The 17,969-nt window shown below is 42.7% G+C and overlaps 1 protein-coding gene across 4 annotated transcripts in view; it reads right to left on the reverse strand.

Moving 5' to 3' along the window:
• TBCD (tubulin folding cofactor D) overlaps positions 1 to 17,969 on the reverse strand; it is a 128,325-nt gene that overhangs the window by 10,874 nt on the left and 99,482 nt on the right. For all 4 annotated transcript variants that reach the window (XM_083428384.1, XM_083428386.1, XM_083428385.1 and 1 more), the window contains exons 29-36: positions 17,749 to 17,840; positions 16,280 to 16,420; positions 12,395 to 12,478; positions 11,539 to 11,697; positions 10,524 to 10,662; positions 5,493 to 5,614; positions 3,156 to 3,233; positions 848 to 937 (exon numbers count right to left, since the gene is read on the reverse strand). In XM_083428384.1, the coding sequence (XP_083284510.1) occupies positions 848 to 937; positions 3,156 to 3,233; positions 5,493 to 5,614; positions 10,524 to 10,662; positions 11,539 to 11,697; positions 12,395 to 12,478; positions 16,280 to 16,420; positions 17,749 to 17,840 (905 nt within the window). The remainder of the gene's footprint in view (positions 1 to 847; positions 938 to 3,155; positions 3,234 to 5,492; positions 5,615 to 10,523; positions 10,663 to 11,538; positions 11,698 to 12,394; positions 12,479 to 16,279; positions 16,421 to 17,748; positions 17,841 to 17,969) is intronic.

The raw sequence follows: 17,969 nt of genomic DNA on the forward strand, positions 1-17,969 counted from the left end.
ATCAATCAACTACAATGGCAGCAGATTGGCTACATGAAAGAAGTGAACAAACTTGAGAGAAGCAGCTTACTAAAACAAGTGAACCATTAGCAGCAAGGTTCTAGAAATCCCCATCAAGTCCTACAAAGACCTCAGAATGCTGATTATTTCAGCAGCTAGCCTATTTAGCTGGTGGGGAGTATCTGTAGAGCAGAGGTTTTCACCCTTTTTGAGTACATGGCTTGTTTGACCAACTGCCTTCTTTCTGCAGCACCCCTGTGGGGCTCAGCAGCCCAGTTATGTCACCCCTTTGCCTGCAGAGCGGACAGCCACTCGCCCTTTTTCAAACACCCTCCCCCTTGTGGAGTGTTCCCTCAGCCTCTTCTCCTCTCTTATCTCCCCTCTCCTTGGGAGTCCTCTGGGCAGCCACAGCTGCCAACCCTGGTCTCTCCCCTGCCCCAAAGAGAGAGGCCTCCTCACACTGCCCCACAGGGGCCTGGGAAGCACCCCCTGACCAGCCCCAGAGGCACCATTTGACTGGGGAGCTTATAGCCAGGGCTATTGCAAATACATCAACAGACTAGGGATGTTTTAGTTAGCAGTATTTGCTTTAGAATCAGTACTCATACCAGGTGCTTCTAAATTCAGTATGGCAACAATGCATTGGCACTTTTTTTAAAAAAAACAACAGAGTGAAATCACAAGATTGCTTTACAATGGGAGGTGAGCTTTTTGTTACATTTTCATGTGCCCCCTGCCCCAAAGCCACTACACAAATGCAATGACAATTCTTTCCTCAATGCACTAGGTTATTTTAATAGTTCCCTAGTTATCCCTCTGCTTTGTTACAATTTTTTTTCCAACTTACACTGCAATGCTGGAGCGAAGTTTCTGGATATCTTTAGATCTTCTGCTCTCTTCTTTACAGAGTGTGAGTAACTTCATAGGAAATGGGTGGCTGAAAAATTTAAGTAAACATTATTTCAGAGGGGACCACTTCTCCTGAGTGTTGCAAACTGTGTTGGACGTTACATAAGCAATCACTAACCACTAAGCTGGCACAGTGGACTTCAGTTTGGGGTGCTAATATCTTGTCCTAGTAATCACATGCTGGTTAAAAAGGTAAAGGGACCCCTGACCGTTAGGTCCAGTTGTGGACGACTCTGGGGCTGTGGCGCTCATCTCGCTTTATTGGCCGAGGGAGCCGGCATACAGCTTCCGGGTCATGTGGCCAGCATGACTAAGCTGCTTCTGGCGAACCAGAGCAGCGCATGGAAATGCCGTTTACCTTCCCACCGGAGCGGTACCTATTTATCTACTTGCACTTTGATGTGCTTTCGAACTGCTAGGTTGGCAGGAGCAGGGGCCGAGCAACGGGAGCTCACCCCGTTGCGGGGTATTCGAACCGCCAACCTTCCGATCAGCAAGCCCAAGGCTCAGTGTTTTAGACCACAGTGCCACCTGCGTCCCTCCACATGCTGGTTAGTATGATATAAACCACTATTTTCTATGCCTAAAGCTTTGAATATATGTATTTTTAATGTTATGTTTTAAGTCTGAATGGGAAAAGATTTCATGTAGCTCTTAAACTAGTTTAGACGCACATATACCCCCGAAAATAAAGCTGGTTCAATAAGATTAAGTGTTTCTTAGTGTGCATATTTAGTGAAATCTTATCCAGATTCTCCATTTGTAAGCAAGGCTGCACAAAGTTGCACATGTGTAAATTACCCCTAAGGAAACACATTCTATCTGTATAATATTGCTGCAAGGTAGAGTGCAGAATGGATTCTGCATTCTTTGTTTCAAGCCAGGTTAACTTTGTTAGCAATTATGCAAGGCTGTGCATAGACAGGATGGAATTTATTGGAGATTAATTCAGTTAACAGGAGTGCTTGCTGCTTTTCAGCACAGGACAATGGCAATATAGGGAATGAGGTGTGATTTCCAAAGGAAATGACAATACAGGCATTCAGCAAAGAGGCCAATTACAGCTGAGCATCTGGAAAAAATTTAGTGCATGTAGTCTAATGTGTAGGATTCTGCATCTGAAATAGACCTGCTTTGCTTTCTGTCATCTGCCAATTCCACATTTGTAATAACTAACTCTAACCTATGGGTGATCTCAAATAGCACAGCCTCTCCAAAGGAAATTGAGAAAATTCCTTCTCCTGTATGGGCAGCACTCCAGCAGAAACAGGATCAGTGAACAGGGAAAAGGGATCTGTCTAAAAGGTTCTGTGTTATGCAAATTGGGCACACGTGTTCCTGAAAATGGAGCTTTTTTAAAAAAAGGTGAGCAGCATTTTTACCAGATCAATCACGACATGACTCAGGGTGGTCCCTAAATCAAGAGCACAGAGTGCCCTCCATCTGAGAGCCTGCACAGGTATGAAATTACTGTTGTTAAGGAAAGCACCCATCTGTGGATGAAGTCAAAGCGCCACTGCCTTGTTGCTTAAAACCTGTAGCGACACACTCCATCGGATGGCACATGACTGCACCTTCAGCAAATGGTCATACAAGTATAATATACAAAGAAAACTGCAACTGACACTCATGTATAAATACCGGATATGCTACTAAAACTGGAAAGAATAGTTTCTCCTGCCCTTTCATTTGGTATCTCATAGGACAAGAGAACAACATGACTCAAGTATCTACTTTGAGATTTTGTTACGATCAAGTGTGCGTGTGTGTGCACGCACGCACTTGAGGTAGTTTTACTAAGATACTGTTCAGTGGTTGATTGGGATTATTTCTACAAAGAGACTGACATCACGGGTGATCGTCATTAGTTCTGTTTAATTTGTAAACAGGATTTACAACTCAACTCTTAGTACTGCTTATGACCTGGTTTCCACATCACATTAAACCACATTTAAAACAAACTAGTTCACTGTGAATGAGCTACAGGCCCTTTGGTTCTCCCCACTCCAGCTTTGTTGCAGGGGAACATGCCATAGTCTGCCTTGTTGTGTTGTCTGAACACAGGCTAGTTTGTTTGGAAGAAACAAACCACACACAGTAAGCAAAAAACCTTGGCTTCTGATCATCATGACCGTGGGTTCAGATGACACACCCAGCCATACTATGGCTTGTTTTCCTGCAGCACAGCAGCAACTGGAGGAGAGGCAGGGGAAGAGAGGCTTTATACTCTGCTCATTAGTACTTACTTCTCTTCTGTTAGAAAAATATCAAAGCAGCCATTGGCCAATATCTGGTCCAGCATCTTTAGCAACGGTACAGATACCCTAATGGGGAAACACACAGAAGACAGAACAACATGTTTGACACCACTTGCAATGGGACTTTCACAGTTCAGATTAAGAAGAGAAACTTTTGCCAAAGTTCATACACTTCTGTCTTTTCAGATAGCCAAAACTAGTTTGAGAGCATGACTGAGAGCTAACTGCACACTTCGTGAGATCATAAAGCAGTAGTCAGGTGGTAATACAGTCACACATGTTTGCAGTGCCCATATGACCATTCTTATTCCATAGGGGGAATCACACACTGTGGTGTTTACAGGGCAAAACTAGATGCTCTTTGTGTTGGGGTGAGAATCAAAGGAATACTTTTTCCTATTTACCAACCTGACGGATTTTTAATTTTTCTCCCTAAGCCAGGAAATGAAACCAGGTCTGCCCAGAAGGTAGGAATCATTTGCAAGGAATCAACATGCAATGAAAGGGTTGGGGAGACGGGACTGTGCACCTTCCCTCCTGCAAATCTTCCCTGCAAGTGCCCTCACCATCACATTCCTGCTATCTTGGCAAGTGTGGGGCACCACACATTTGCAAGGCTACTGTCCAGTTCTGCCCACAAACAGTGCAGGAGTGTGAAAACTTGTGACGCAATGGCTCTCCAGTATCCAGAATCTAACACAATACTTAGTTCGTTTCCTAAACAAAATTTGAAATGGGAAAAACAAAGTGCAGAAGTTCAGACTTCAACCATTTTAGCTCCAGGGAATGGTCAGATAAGAGTCTGCAAGAGTTTGGCAAGGCTCCTGGATTCCTTTCTGTAATTTATACATTGAGACACACATCTGAATATTCCCATTAAGGAGTGGGGCGTGTGCCTGCACACAGTCATTTTCTGGCTGTTGGCCTACATACCCTTTCAGAATGTGATGAGGAAATAGTTTTACTGGCAGTGTTCAAGGATTAACATACACACCCTATCCCTCATCCGTTTCGAAAATTTAGAACAGGGGTGGGGAGCCTGTGGCCCCTCCAGATGTTGCTGGACTACAACTCCCACCATCCCTGACCACTGGCCATGCTGGTGGGAATTGGAGTTCATAAACATCTGGAGGGTCCCCACCTCTATCGGGAGAAATTATTAGTATCTTTGAGCTTCATTAGTCCCCTCTGTTTAAACTTTCTATTCCTCTGACTGCCTCATTTGCATGCAGAGCCAGACATTGTTGTAAGGTTGCATGTACAGTGGTACCTTGGTTTAAGAACAGCTTAGTTTATGAACAATGTGGATTAAGAACTTTGCCTTGGAAGCAGAACATGTTTCGCTTCCTGTTGAGTGTGTTCCATTTGTAAATTGAGTCCCCCTCTGCTATGGGAAAGCATGCCTTGGTTTAAGAACGCTTTGGTTTAAGAACGGACTTCCGGAACAGATTAAGTTCGTAAACCAAGGTACCACTGTATCCATATTAATTGTGCGTGGTGACACTGCTCCCTGCCCTTGGGATCTCATGCCCTATATTCTTGGATGATCAGAGGCCTACAATTCATTTCCTCACCTATGTTCTAGAGCCTGCACCCCATGTTTCTTGATAACTCTAGTGTTTGTTCCTCCAACATGCTGCTAACTGGCTACCACTCCATTGGCTCCTCTTGCCTGTGCACAGGAAATAAATGCCAGAAGGAACAAATGAGTTCTTCTGGGACTCCTAGTTCATGAGAGAGCACATGTCACATAGTGAGGTGCACGTTTCTCTTCTAGAGTGCTTTGTGGGACCATAACACCAAGTTCAGAGATAAGCCTCCATTTGCTCCTTGATAATTAAGAGGCAGCCAGTAGCAGAGGCTTTGCTTTGTTCTCAGTGCTGTGAGAATATAGTGCCAAATTTGGAGATTAGCCTGTGACTGCTCCCATGGCTTGAACACTGAATCAACTGATATCATATCCTGTGTTTAGGTGACAAGACAGGGACGCAGAGGTGGGGGCCAGTTCTGGATCTCAGGCCAGATCCAGTTCCCCATTCCTGCCATTTAGTTATGTAGATTGTGCTCCATTCAAGAAAATATCCCCCAAATGCAATTTGATTAGCCGAGTTATTGTGCCTTCCTATCTCTTATGCCTGGCAAATCAGTAAAAAAAATTTGGCCCACTGACTTGCACTTCTGGCCTTAGGCTTTTTCATAACCATAGATTCCAAGTCAAAGGGAGTAGATGGAAAACTATAGTGACTTTTTTAGCGATTTATCTGGTAACACAGGAATACATTCAGGAATGTGCCCAACAAGCCCCTATAGAAAGATACAGGTTACCTGTCATTCAGCAGATTGTCCTGAAAAACCTTGAGCAGTGTCTCACAAAAGATGTTCATTGCATCCATATTGCTCTGAATTCCCTTCAGATAGCTGAACAGGCTCTGTGATGAGCACCTTACCTGCAAGCGAAAAACACTTCCAATAAACGAACATGAAAAGATTAACTTCAGCCTTCACTATATCTCCGAGGGACTTTTTTTTCCAGACTGGGGAGCAGGGGAGAAGAGAAAATTGATTTTTGAGGTTTTAAAGTCGATAGGAATTCTACACTACACGAACAATAGGAAAAATGCACTTCAGCATCCTTTATAACCAAGGACCCATAACAACCTGGTAACATTGTGCCATTTCAGTTAAATAGGAAATGTAACTGGATGTTTAAACGCACAGCTAAATAAGCAAGAAAAGCAGCCATTTTGCATTTTATCCAGGAAATATGGACAGTGTTTATAACTGCTAAACAGACTTGGATGGAAGGGAGAAAACAAGGACCTCTTTTCACAGACTGCTACGTTTTATGGCTACTGGGGGATCCTGCCTATGTTTAGGACTTTACCTTCGTCCACCCTCTGTGACTAACCCTTAAGATCCAGACTGCAGTAAGATTCACAGGAACTACTGCTCTTCTAACTCACAGCACTTTTTGTGAGTCCTTAAAGTTCTTTTAATATGGTATAAAGGCACAAGAGAACAATGCCTCACCACCAGTGATTTTCCAAACAGTAAGATAAAGGCCTACTCAGCGATTCGTATTTCTTTTCCAGTGCTGGGGACCGGTGAATAGTGCATTACAGCCCATTAGGGCCAATAAAAGAGAGCATCATTTCTGGATTATTTCAGATGTTGACATATTGACAACCCTGAAGTGGCAAAAATATAGAATCCTGTCATTAGCATTTGGTCATGCTGGACTGGATCCAGAGCAAGTAAAGTCCTACTTCAGTCCCATTAAAATCAACATGGAAATTCATATATCACTAACTATTCCTAACAGCCCTGTTTAGGGAAGCTTTTAATGTTTGATGTATCACAGTATTTTAATATTTTAATATTCTTTTGGGAGCCATCCAGAGTGGCTGGAGAAACCCAGCCAGATGGGCAGGGTATAAATAATAAATTGTTGTTGTTGTTGTTGTTGTTGTTGTTATTTATTATAACTTGGAACACATTAAAATCAATGGGAGTTAAGTGTGACTTAGGCTCCAACCCAGTGCCTCTTTTCTCCATTGAAAGGATTATCCTGAGCCTCTGCCTCTGTACTCTTTCGCCTTCCAGTCCCCTTAGTGCTGTCTCTTCCTTTCCCTTTCAAATGCTTTTAATATCCATTTGCAAACTTGACAAGCCAGCCATGGGACAACTTGGATGTAGTGGCACTTCTTTAACAATACAGTGGTGCCCCGCAAGACGAATGTCTCGCAAGACGGAAAACCCGCTAGACGAAAGGGTTTTCCGTTTTGGAGGTGCTTCGCAAAACGAATTTGCTATGGACTTGCTTCGCAAGACGAAAATGTCTTGCGAGTTCCTGCGGGGTTTTTTCCTCCCCCCCCCCTTTTTCCCAAGCCGCTAAGCCGCTTATCAGCTGATCCGCTAAGCCCGCTAAGCTGCTAATAGTGCTAATCCGCTAAGCCGCTAATGGGCTTGCTTCGCAAGACGAAAAAAACCGCAAGACGAAGAGACTCGCGGAACGGATTCTTTTCATCTTGCGAGGCACCACTGTACTAGAGTTCCGAATTGTATTCAAAAACTGAACTGTATGTTCCCAGTCGGAACTTGCCATCTCATCAATCTGTAAAGCTCACCTTGTAAAGCATTGACTTAATTTCACGATTGGGAAAATAGTACGTTGACCCACAAGAACTCATGGTATTTCTCCCCTCTCCTACTTTTATCAGCCACTTGATTATGCTGTCACGTATATCAGATACAATCTATGAGCCCACTTTCTTATCCTATGTGACAACACTTTGTGCTGTTTTTCTAGATGAATACCTCCTGTGTTACATAGTTTCCTGCAGCTTTCACCTTTGGTAGATCACTAATGGCTAAGATGAGAAGGTTGAATATGTCAGTTGCAGTTTCACAAAGCAAAAGGGAACCTTAGGCAGGATATTACTGCTGCTCTTCAAGTTCCCATGGTTTGTAGTTCATGTTTTTCTATGCACTGATCTTTATCAAGTTATCAAAATATATCTAATAAAAAATGCAAATGTGGCTGTTAGGATTAATCTCACAAATTATTTTGAAGGAAAAAAATTGGCAATCCATTGTGCAGAATGGAAATTATTATTTTGACAGAGCACAAGGCCTGACAGATCCGATACAAGCTTTTGTGTCTCCAGCTGTTTTTTGACCACTACTCCCATCATTCCTAATTAGCAGGACCAGTAGTCGGGGGTGATGGGGATTGTAGTCCAAAAACAGCTGGAGACCCAAGTTTGGGAAACCTTGAGTTACATAATTTGAGACAGTGAGTTTTTCTCAGCTACAGCAGCTCCCTCACTGAAGAATAAGAGCCACTGTGCTGTATAAACTAAAAAGAATTTAAAATCTTTTGTTCGTTTCATAGTTCCATATACTTATCGGAGAGACATGAGCTAGAACAGTGTTTCCCAGGCATTTGCTAAGTAAAGTGCATTTGTTTCCCAACTTAAAATAGGAAGCACACTTCATTCTTACACTCCAAAGGTTTACATTGAAGAGTGTGCAAGAAGAAGTATCCTCCTTCACAATAGCAAACATGCTGTGCTTCTGGGCAAATCACTTTTCCAGGTGCAGCTCCCCAAAGGCAGATAAATCTGCTGCATCTCAAGAACATAAGAATCATGCTGGAACCAAAAGTCTACATAGTCCACAATCTTAATTCCAACAGTGGCAAGCCAACTGCTCCTGGGGAATCCACAAGCAGGGCAGGAAGGCAAACATTCCATGCTGTTGCCCCCATATTGCCTCTGAACACAAGAGGTTTAAAATAGTTTTTTATAGCTAAAAGCAATGGATACACCTATTCTCAATTTGTCTAATCTCCTCTTAAAACCCTCTAGGCTAGTGGCAATCACCAAATCGTGTTGCGCAGAATTTCATAAATTCATAAATGTGCAATTCATAAATCTGCACTGGGAAGGACTGACTGATCAAACTGATGCAAAGACAGGGTAGAATTACCTGGCTCCGCTAGAGGCTAATGGAAATATTTCAGACATTCAGTGAGCAGTCCAATTTGTAGGTGGTATTTGGGGCTCACAGGAGCATTTTAATTATTTAATTAATGCATTTTCAGCGGCACACTAGCCCTTCTTTCATGTCTGGAAATTACTGGACTACAACCCAAGTAAACTGAAATATATTCTAGGGAAGTCTACAAAGAACTAATGATTCAACAGTGTTTTTGAAGCGGAACAGAAGGTTGTTCTCTTAAACAAGCAGGCAGAGCCAACAATAATCAAAAGAGCTGGAAGCAATCAAACTGTTTACACGTTTCAAAACTTAAGTGTAACAAATTCTAAAAACCCAACATGAAAATATTGGGGGCAAGAACCTCTGTGTGACCTCTTGAAGTAACTCAAGGCTATTTCTCTGTCTGTGAAACTTGGGGTAGGAAAAACCTCATATTTAAAGCAAAATTAAATTTAATCTCCACCTCATTATGAAAACCCGCAAGAGTTTGACATCATGAACTGAACATTCAAGCATTCTACAAATGTGAAGGCTCAACACACTTAACAGTGCTGGAAGCCTGATGGTCTGTTGTAGAAAGAAAAGGACCAGAATCAGGTTCAAGGACTCTTGCACTCGTATGATTCTGAGTCATGATATTACACCACTGCAAAAACTCAAGGCAGTGCAACTGTGCATGAAATGAATGTGGACAAGGACATAGTGTTGCAGGGGCAGGGGCAATGATTTAATGAATCCTGTGCTAAAAAGAACAAGGCTTCCCAGACACTAGTAGCTCAGCCTCATTGGTAAGCTGCTATACAGTAAGTACTGGGTGGGGAGACTTGCAGAACCAAAGCACATTACTGCAACAGCCAGCAAGGACACTGATGGGCAGGTGGGATCGTGTTCTCACTGGCCAAACAAAGCTATGTGACTAAGCCGAATTTCAGTATCACCAACACCCATTTGTAAATGGAGTACAGAGAAAGGACAGCAAGTAGGAAAGAGCAAACACTAAGCTGTCAGTCACTACCTGATGCTGATTAGGTGGCAACGGTGTCACAGCCCTCTATAGGAACCTATAGGGTTGAGCTGTAAGCTGCCCCACATTCTTAATTTACTTGTGACTGCCAGTAGTGATAATAAAAATCCTCCAAGTTAGTTTCATTTTCAGAGGCAACTGGAGGCAGGAAACTACAAGGAACACAGTGACAAGTAGAAATGCTTGTTAAAAGCAAAATGCAGTTGAAGTAATTTGCAAGTGAAATAAAGTTAGAATACCAATAGGTTTCTAAGGCTGCATGGCGTTTGACATTATCCAGAGAGACTGGCAAGATCGTCAAGTTGGGCTCAAACTGTGGTCTTCTGGATTTCGGAAGCCTGCCCTAGAACAAGGTGCTAATTGTAATTTACATAGAAAATTTGGAAAATGGGGGAGTGAAAGGCTATGTTTGTGATGTTTCTTTGGCAGTCCTCTCCATGCCAGCATGACCTCAGTTTTCAAGAAAGGTGAAGTTGGTGTGGGGAGGAACTGCAGTGTGGACTTCTCTCATTTGGCCTCAGGTTTCTCAGATTACCAGAGCTGTGCTGCAGCACCTTAGAATAAAGGAAAAGAGGTATGTAGTGAAGTGATGAAAACTGCTATATGGAAACAAACAGGGATGAACTGAACCAGGCTTCAGCCATGCGAAACAGCAATAGGCTGGGTGCCTCCCACACTTTCATACCCCAATAAAAGACTTCAGCAGTACAAACATCAGCAACTTGCTTCCAGAAATGAACTACTACCTGAATTGATACATGGTTCTTAACATAGTCACTCTTAAGATAGATGCCGCCTACCGATCAAACATTTTCTTAAAATTCACTTACTGTTGATTCGGTCAATCCACCAACGGACACGGTCAGTCCTGTCAGAACATGGTATTGATAAGATGGCAAACTCAGAAGCTGTGTGATTCTGGGAAAGGCTTGCGATGGAGCATTCCAGTTTAAGGTTACTGCCTCTGACCTGTCAACAATAGAAAAGATGGTCCCTTTTGAAGCACGGCCAATAGAAAGCAGGTAACATAAGCCTTATTTCCTCCTGAGCAATGGTTTGTTTCACCAAAACTGCTGCTAAGCTCTGAAATTTCCATTTTTAAAGTAGAAAAATTATCCACAGAAATCAAAGCTGGCATCCTTTGACAGTAAGACTCAGAAATGCTCTTTGTCAATGCAGCAGTATAACCGTATTTTAAATGGGCTTTCATAATGTGCTATTACCATTAACTGTATTACACATTAATGCATTTTAAAATTCAATTGAAAGTGCAATCCAAAATTCAGTCAAAGACATGTAGGGGGGCCATAAGATGCAGCTATGCCCCATTCTGTTGGTAGAGAGAGATCACAGCCAGTGGGATGGCACAGGTACACCCAGGGAAAGGTTGACAGGTGCAGATGTCCTGCTAGGGTGGAGGTAGAGCAGTGAAACATTTTGGGTGAATACCAGGAATGGCGCAAGGATCCAGAATATCCTGGTCCCCTCATTCTTTCTGCATACAGACATCCAAAAGAAACCTCCAACTACCCCAGTCCTGAAGCTCTTATAGGTAATTCTAACCAACATGGTTAATGGCCAGGTAGGATGGGAGTGAGAGTCCAACAACAGTGGGAGGTTCCCCAAGCCCCATTTATGGATCCGGCCAGAACAAAAGTTAGGTTGCCTTTCCCTTTCCTTCTCTAATAAACACAAATAGCCTCTCTGAATCTCAAAAGTCTACTCCTAACAAGACAGAATGAAATATTCCCTTTAAACATATTTCTAAATACAGAGTTCTTTCATGTTTATGGGCAAATGTTTACTGTGCAATTCTATGATAAACCAATGAGATACTTAAGTTACCTTGGAAATATTTTCTCTAAATCCTCCCGGTGGGGTATGTGTGGAATTGGAGGGTCGTCAAAGTACAGAAGTGTGAGGAATACAGATCCTGCATGGGCTCGAAATCGGTCGATTTTTTCAGCTGATTGCTGAGCCACACAGCACATGATCCGCTTGGAGCTAAAGTTTAGTACACAGAACACTCATTCATTTGGAGCGACATATTCCAGAGAAGCCTCTCCCTATATGACTACTCCCCGTCCCCATTAACATTTTCCATTCGGACCCTGCTAAGGATTCATTCAGCAAAGGAAGTGAGAACAGCTGTGTAAAGAAGCCATACTTTTACTTGCCCTGAGATTTACTAGGGGTGGTTAGACCAAATTTCTCTCCTAGCTTTGAAGACCCATGAAGCACATCTACTCAGCTTGCCTTTTTTACAAGACTGGCAAAACAGCTGCTTTGACTGCTTTCCCTGTGCTGACTATTCTTTATAACTATATCTAGCACAGTATTTTTAAGGTTTTAATTCTTTTATTATAACCCATATAAAGCTATAACTTTTCAAATGTATAATTATATAAAAATAGATACAGTGTTTCTTGGTGCAGGAAAGGCACAATATCTATCTTAAGCGGGAATAGCTATTAATGTAAAGCAGTTTAACAAAGAAGGGATAATCAGAAGCTACAATCTGCATTCCCTGTACTCACAACAGATGCAAGATAGGCTGTGCTCCAGTTCTTTCATTAGCAGTATTGATGGAAGTAACTGAATCCCATAGGTAGGAGGGATTATTGAAAGAGCCTTTTACAGAAACAGCTCATCACCTAACCATACAGCAGGCATTCACAGATTATATTTGCAAAATACATACACATTTGCATCGATTAGCTCTGGCTCAGTCCGTGCTAACAAAAGGGTCATTTCCATTAAACTGGTCATAGCAGCTTCTCTCACCCTGTAAAAAATAAGCAAGTTGCCATTGTAAATTTATAACTTCTTACGGACATGCTTCATGTAAATCTACATTGCTTCTATGATCGGAATAATATACTTTCACGCCACAGTCTCATATATCAGTGTGCTTTCTTCCAGGTCAGTCTGTGATATAGAATACATACAGCCCTGGATGTATAACAAAGGAAGAGATGAAAACAAAGGACCATTCTAAGGGCCAAGTTATACGTCCAGTTAATTGCAGGGAAGCAAATGATGCGGTTCTTACTTTATTTTATTAGTAGACAGCAACTGTTGAGGAGGGTGAGCAGAATTGGGACTGCATCCCAGCTGGGTGTTAACAGAGTAGGATGTGGTACAGAGGGCTGCAGGGTGTGTGTGGGGGGGGGGGGGTATCAGCAGAAAATGGGTGTCCCAACCTGCGCAAGCAGAAGCAACTTATTTTCATCTAGGAGACAGTGGGATGGCCCAGAACATTTCCTTCCTGATCTCAATAGAGAGTTTGGCGTCTTTTTCATGCATATGAATACTCCATGTGCTCGCATAATTAAGCTAAAACCTGGTCTACAGATGCATTACCTCTGTGCTTCCAATGAGTATTTAAAGAGCTATTAACCTACTTTAGTAACAGAGAACTGTTCTTCTTATGACTATCTTATCACAGTGGCCTGCCTTTTGTATTTTTGTACTTTACCAAGGTGAATAGAAGGCAGATGCATATGAATTCTGAAAATGGGTGGACAAGTAAGTGAGAATTAGGCTACTGGCGGGTGGGGAATATAAACTGCATCATAGCGTTTGGCAACCTTTCATCAAAGAATACTTCTTCCTCTTTTTGTATGACATCTTACTATTAAGGTACTCATATCCAACACCTGAAGACAGTTTATGCGCTGGGACATGTCCAAACTGTCAAAAGGAATGTTAAGTTTGCATATGGAAAATACAGTTGGTTAGCTTTCCCACGAATCTTTTTTTTTTAAAAAAAAAAAGATCCAACCAAAGCTTTCTTCATATACAAGAGCAATTCTTTCCTAAACCTGTTTGACTTTTATACGTAAAATACATACTTTTAAGAAAATAAAAAAGAGCAGTACCAAGTAGGCAAGATTCACAAGAGTGCCCTTCCAGCCAGTTCTTATGCCAAACCACTCATCTTTGTTGCAAGAAGAGGGGCAAGACCACTGAAAGCTTTCCCATCTTCTGGTCCTCTCCTCAACCAACAAGGTTTAGGTTTATTTACTGAAGAAATGTCCACACTGTTCTTTGCGAAAGTATCTCCACAAAGCAGCTTATAACAATATTTAAAATCAAAACAGCATTGCAATATAATAATAATATCATTTCATGTCTACTCTTAAGAGCACAACAAAAGCAGTCAGCAATAAAACAGTGAAAATCCAAAAGCCAGCATAAAAATGCAGTATGCATTAACCAGAAGCCATCAAGAAAATAGCAGGACTTCAAGGCCCTCTTAAACATCGGCAGGGTTGAGGCCTGCTGAGTCTCAGAAGGAACTGAGTTCCACATTCGTGGGGCCACTGGTGAGAAGCCTCTGTTACAAGGGCCGGATGATCTTTACAAGTGGGCAATGTAGCCAGTCCTCCAATGCCAATTGCAAGGTATATGCAGTTTGTTAGGAGCGCAGGCAATCCTTCGGGTAACCTGGCCACAGATTCTTCAGGGTGTCAAAGGTAATGACCAGCCCTTTCAACTGGGTCTTGATATACATGGGCAACCACTGCAACTGGTACGGTATAGGTGATGTTCCCATAACCTGGCCTCAGCCACAAGTTTCCAGTTGCAGTTTCCAGCCTTCACAGGCAACAGCACACAGAAAGCATTGCAGCAGTATGGTTTGGGTGCAGCAAATGCATAGATAACTGAGGCAAGATATCTATCAGCTGGTACACCACAGGTGACCCCCCTAGATAGGGTCACATGTCGTGTACAGGTGAATTTATCCTAGCCACAGCTGCCACCTGAGCTTCCTCAGTTGGTGACAAGTTCTGGATCATTCCCAAACTGCTGGTGTGGTTCTTCAAGGGGAGTGCAAAAACACCTAGAACTGTATATCCAGAGACAGCAGTTCTCTACTTATGCACCTTGGTCTTGCCTGGATTAAGCTTCAGCTTGTTCAGCCTCACCACATTAACTTCAATGTTTGGCTGGGAATTTTATAGGTGCTGCACTGTAGTTTTAAGACTGATGGTGACTGTAATGTTATGTCCTTATGTTTTGATTAGTATTTGTTTGTATCCCACACTGAAACCTTGTGTTGAATATTTTAAATAAATTCATTTTCTTGACACTAAAATATAATCAAGAAGAATTTTAGATAGCTACATAGCTTATGTTTTCTAGGCACTGGATACTTGACATGACGTTACCCTATTTATTCTTAGATTTGGGGCTCAAAGATGAAGACTTGAGTTTATTACGCTTGTTATGTGGTTGGAATGGAACGAAAGCACTAGTTAAAGGGTACAAAGTGTAACGATTTATCTTATTTATTTGTAATCCTGACTCAACACGATGTAACAGTGGGAGAGTGAACATTGCACACCAACCAACTGGAATTCTCACACGAAACTATAAAAAAAGCTTAAATTTTGAGAATTTTCTGGCAGAAAGGAGGTTGTTTATTAATGACATTTAAATCCATGGGCTTCAGCGCACCCAAGGCAGAGCTGGGTTTATGCCATTGTGTTTATGTCAAATTAGCACTCTAGGGAATGTAGATAGTAGAGATAGCAACAGCTCATATGCTTTTAAAATAATATGTGCAAATGCTTGCAAAAGGTAGCAACAAGTATGAGAGAACCCAACAGCTGGTACAACTGCGCCCTCTGCTGTCCAGTCACCAGCATGCGAGTTAAGCAGTCAATCTTGTTACTTGGGATATAGATACGCCATAGGAAGTATTAAAACAACACAAAAGTACTGTTAAATGAAAATGAATGGTGAAAGGGATGGAAAGAAGAGTTTGGATTTGATATCCCGCTTTATCATTACCCTAAGGAGTCTCAAAGCGGCTAACATTCTCCTTTCCCTTCCTCCCCCCCCCCAACAAGCATTCTGTGAGATGAGTGGGGCTGAGAGACGGATGACTAGCCCAAGGTCACCCAGCAGCTGCATGTGGAGGAGCAGAGAATCGAACCCAGTTCACCAGATTATGAGTCTACCGCTCTTAACCACTACAGCACACTGGCTCTCACTTGCGCAGGGGCCATGCTAATCTTGTCTGCATCGTTCCAATTTTAGTGTATGTGCTGCCAAAGCGATCATATGGGAGAGTCTGTAACCTTCTTGCTCTATGAAATACATTACCTTCACTTACATAAACTTTGGGATACGTAAGCGGCAAACCTGGAAGTATATTTCTTGGTTTTTCCCACGCACACATGCGCAGAAGCGGTCTACCGCTTTGCGCATGCACAGAAGCACTCTACCGCTGCGCGTGCGTGCACAGAAGTGGTCCCTCCGGCTGCGGAAACCTCGGGATCCGACCAGAGCTCTGGAACAAATCCTGTCCACAACTGGAGGTACCCCTGTTTATTTTTCGGAAGTGAATGCCCATCAATGGTATTCATGAGTCGGAAACGTAATAAAAGCCTTTAGCACACTTTTAGCATTTTCATTCTACAGGTTACATTTGTAGTTCAATAAGAGATTCCTTTGGGCGGGATAGAACTGAAATGGCATCCTATTCCAGAATGCCTTGTAATATTTGCTGGGCTCTTTCTCTGAATCCTATCCACTTTTTGCCTTGATGGGACAGTAAGCAACAACAAAGCCTTACCATACTCCAACATCACCCCGACTGTCCGTTGTGTAATCATTAAGACCATTCAGCAATATGTTGTATATCTCCGTGACATTATTTCTGCATACAACTTCAGCTGGTGATCCTTCCCCTTTCACCCCTACTGTTAGGCAAACCCTGTAGGAAGAGGATATACACACACACACAAATGACTTACGTATTAAAATTTGTGCATTAATAACAAACAAAACTGCTAAACACACTTATGAAAGGTATCCATTATCAATGTTCATGAAATGTACTTTCTACGGATGTTATCCTAAAATTGTGGGCTTCTGGAAGTGCTATATAAGCTTCCAACTCACAGGTGAGTTCCTGGCTCTCAGGGAACAAGTTTGATCTTCTGAGTGCAAGAGAGGGAAGGTGGTTGGTGGGTGAGGTTTTCGGGAGAAATGAAAGCAGCATCTTACTCCCAAGGGTGGCATATTATCTGCTGTAACATGGACCTGTGGTATTATGGAAGGAAGATGTCACTCTTAGGAAGAGGGGAATCTCTTAGAAGTGACTCGTTCCTTGGGAGATGAAGAGCTATCCAACTGTGCTGAGGTTACTCCTCTGAGAAGCAGGGGCCTAGTAGCAGGTCTGATTATCAGAGACATAGGTACCTGGGTCTGTGGTGGCCATGTAGATCACATGGCAACTTGCCACACAGAAAGCTTTGAGGGAGCCACATTCCAGCAACCCACAGGGCCAGGCACACCCATAATCAAACACACGTACACAGAGACACATAGGACCTAAGTGAGCTTTTCACAATAACCTTCAGGCATTTCCAGTAAGGTGTGAGGAGGCAGTGGGGATGAACATGTTAGCTCCGCCTGCCTCAGCAACAGTCTCTTCATCCGTCAACTTGGGGAAGGCAACCTTGTGCAGCAGGAAGCCTGAGGGAGGCTGTTTGAAAACCTTATGGTCCAAGTTTCTAAAATGCATGGGGAGCCCCCACAAGTACAGGAGAGGCTTCCTACTTCACATGGTCATTTCCCAGGAGTCAGAGGGCAGCAAGAACAGTGAAGAGGGTGCAGAGGTAGTGCACCCATCCCTACCGTTATGACTTAACCCTTCCTGGTACCACCTAAGGAGGGCTTGCGTATACATATGCTGCAATGGATTGGTTGCGACCAATACAAATTACATGTGCAGCAGCCCAATCTCCAGTCTGGGACAACAGTGGTGGGGAAAGGGGCGAAAGCCCTTCTATCCCCCACACTAGGACCTGATCCAGAGTGTGCCTTAGGGACTGAAATTTGCTGCTTTTCTGTTCCTTCCTGTGCCAGCAAAGAACTCAAGGTCATGTGGGTAAGGCCCCAGGAGCTAGACAAGGTTCCCTATTATCTGATATAGAAGGACAGAGTCTTAAAAACAAGGCCCACACTTTCTCCTCATTAATGGCACTCACATTAGAGGGCAAATATAAAGGCATATACAAAACAAACTGTTGAACATACTTTGAAATAGCTTTTAGGCCATCTTTTCTGGATTCAGCAAAGCTCACATACTGAGGGGAAATGGTAGTGACTCCCTTTAAGCCGTCTAAAACCTGGAACAACACAATACAAAAACAGTATATGAGTATTGTACTCAGCTTGCTTGCGAGAAATTATCTAAAAAGCAGTAGAAGTTATAAGTGGCTACACACACACACACACACACACTTACTTTGCACACT

Source organism: Podarcis tiliguerta (genome assembly GCF_965153285.1).
Source record: "Podarcis tiliguerta genome assembly, chromosome: 2".
NCBI lineage: Eukaryota > Metazoa > Chordata > Lepidosauria > Squamata > Lacertidae > Podarcis > Podarcis tiliguerta.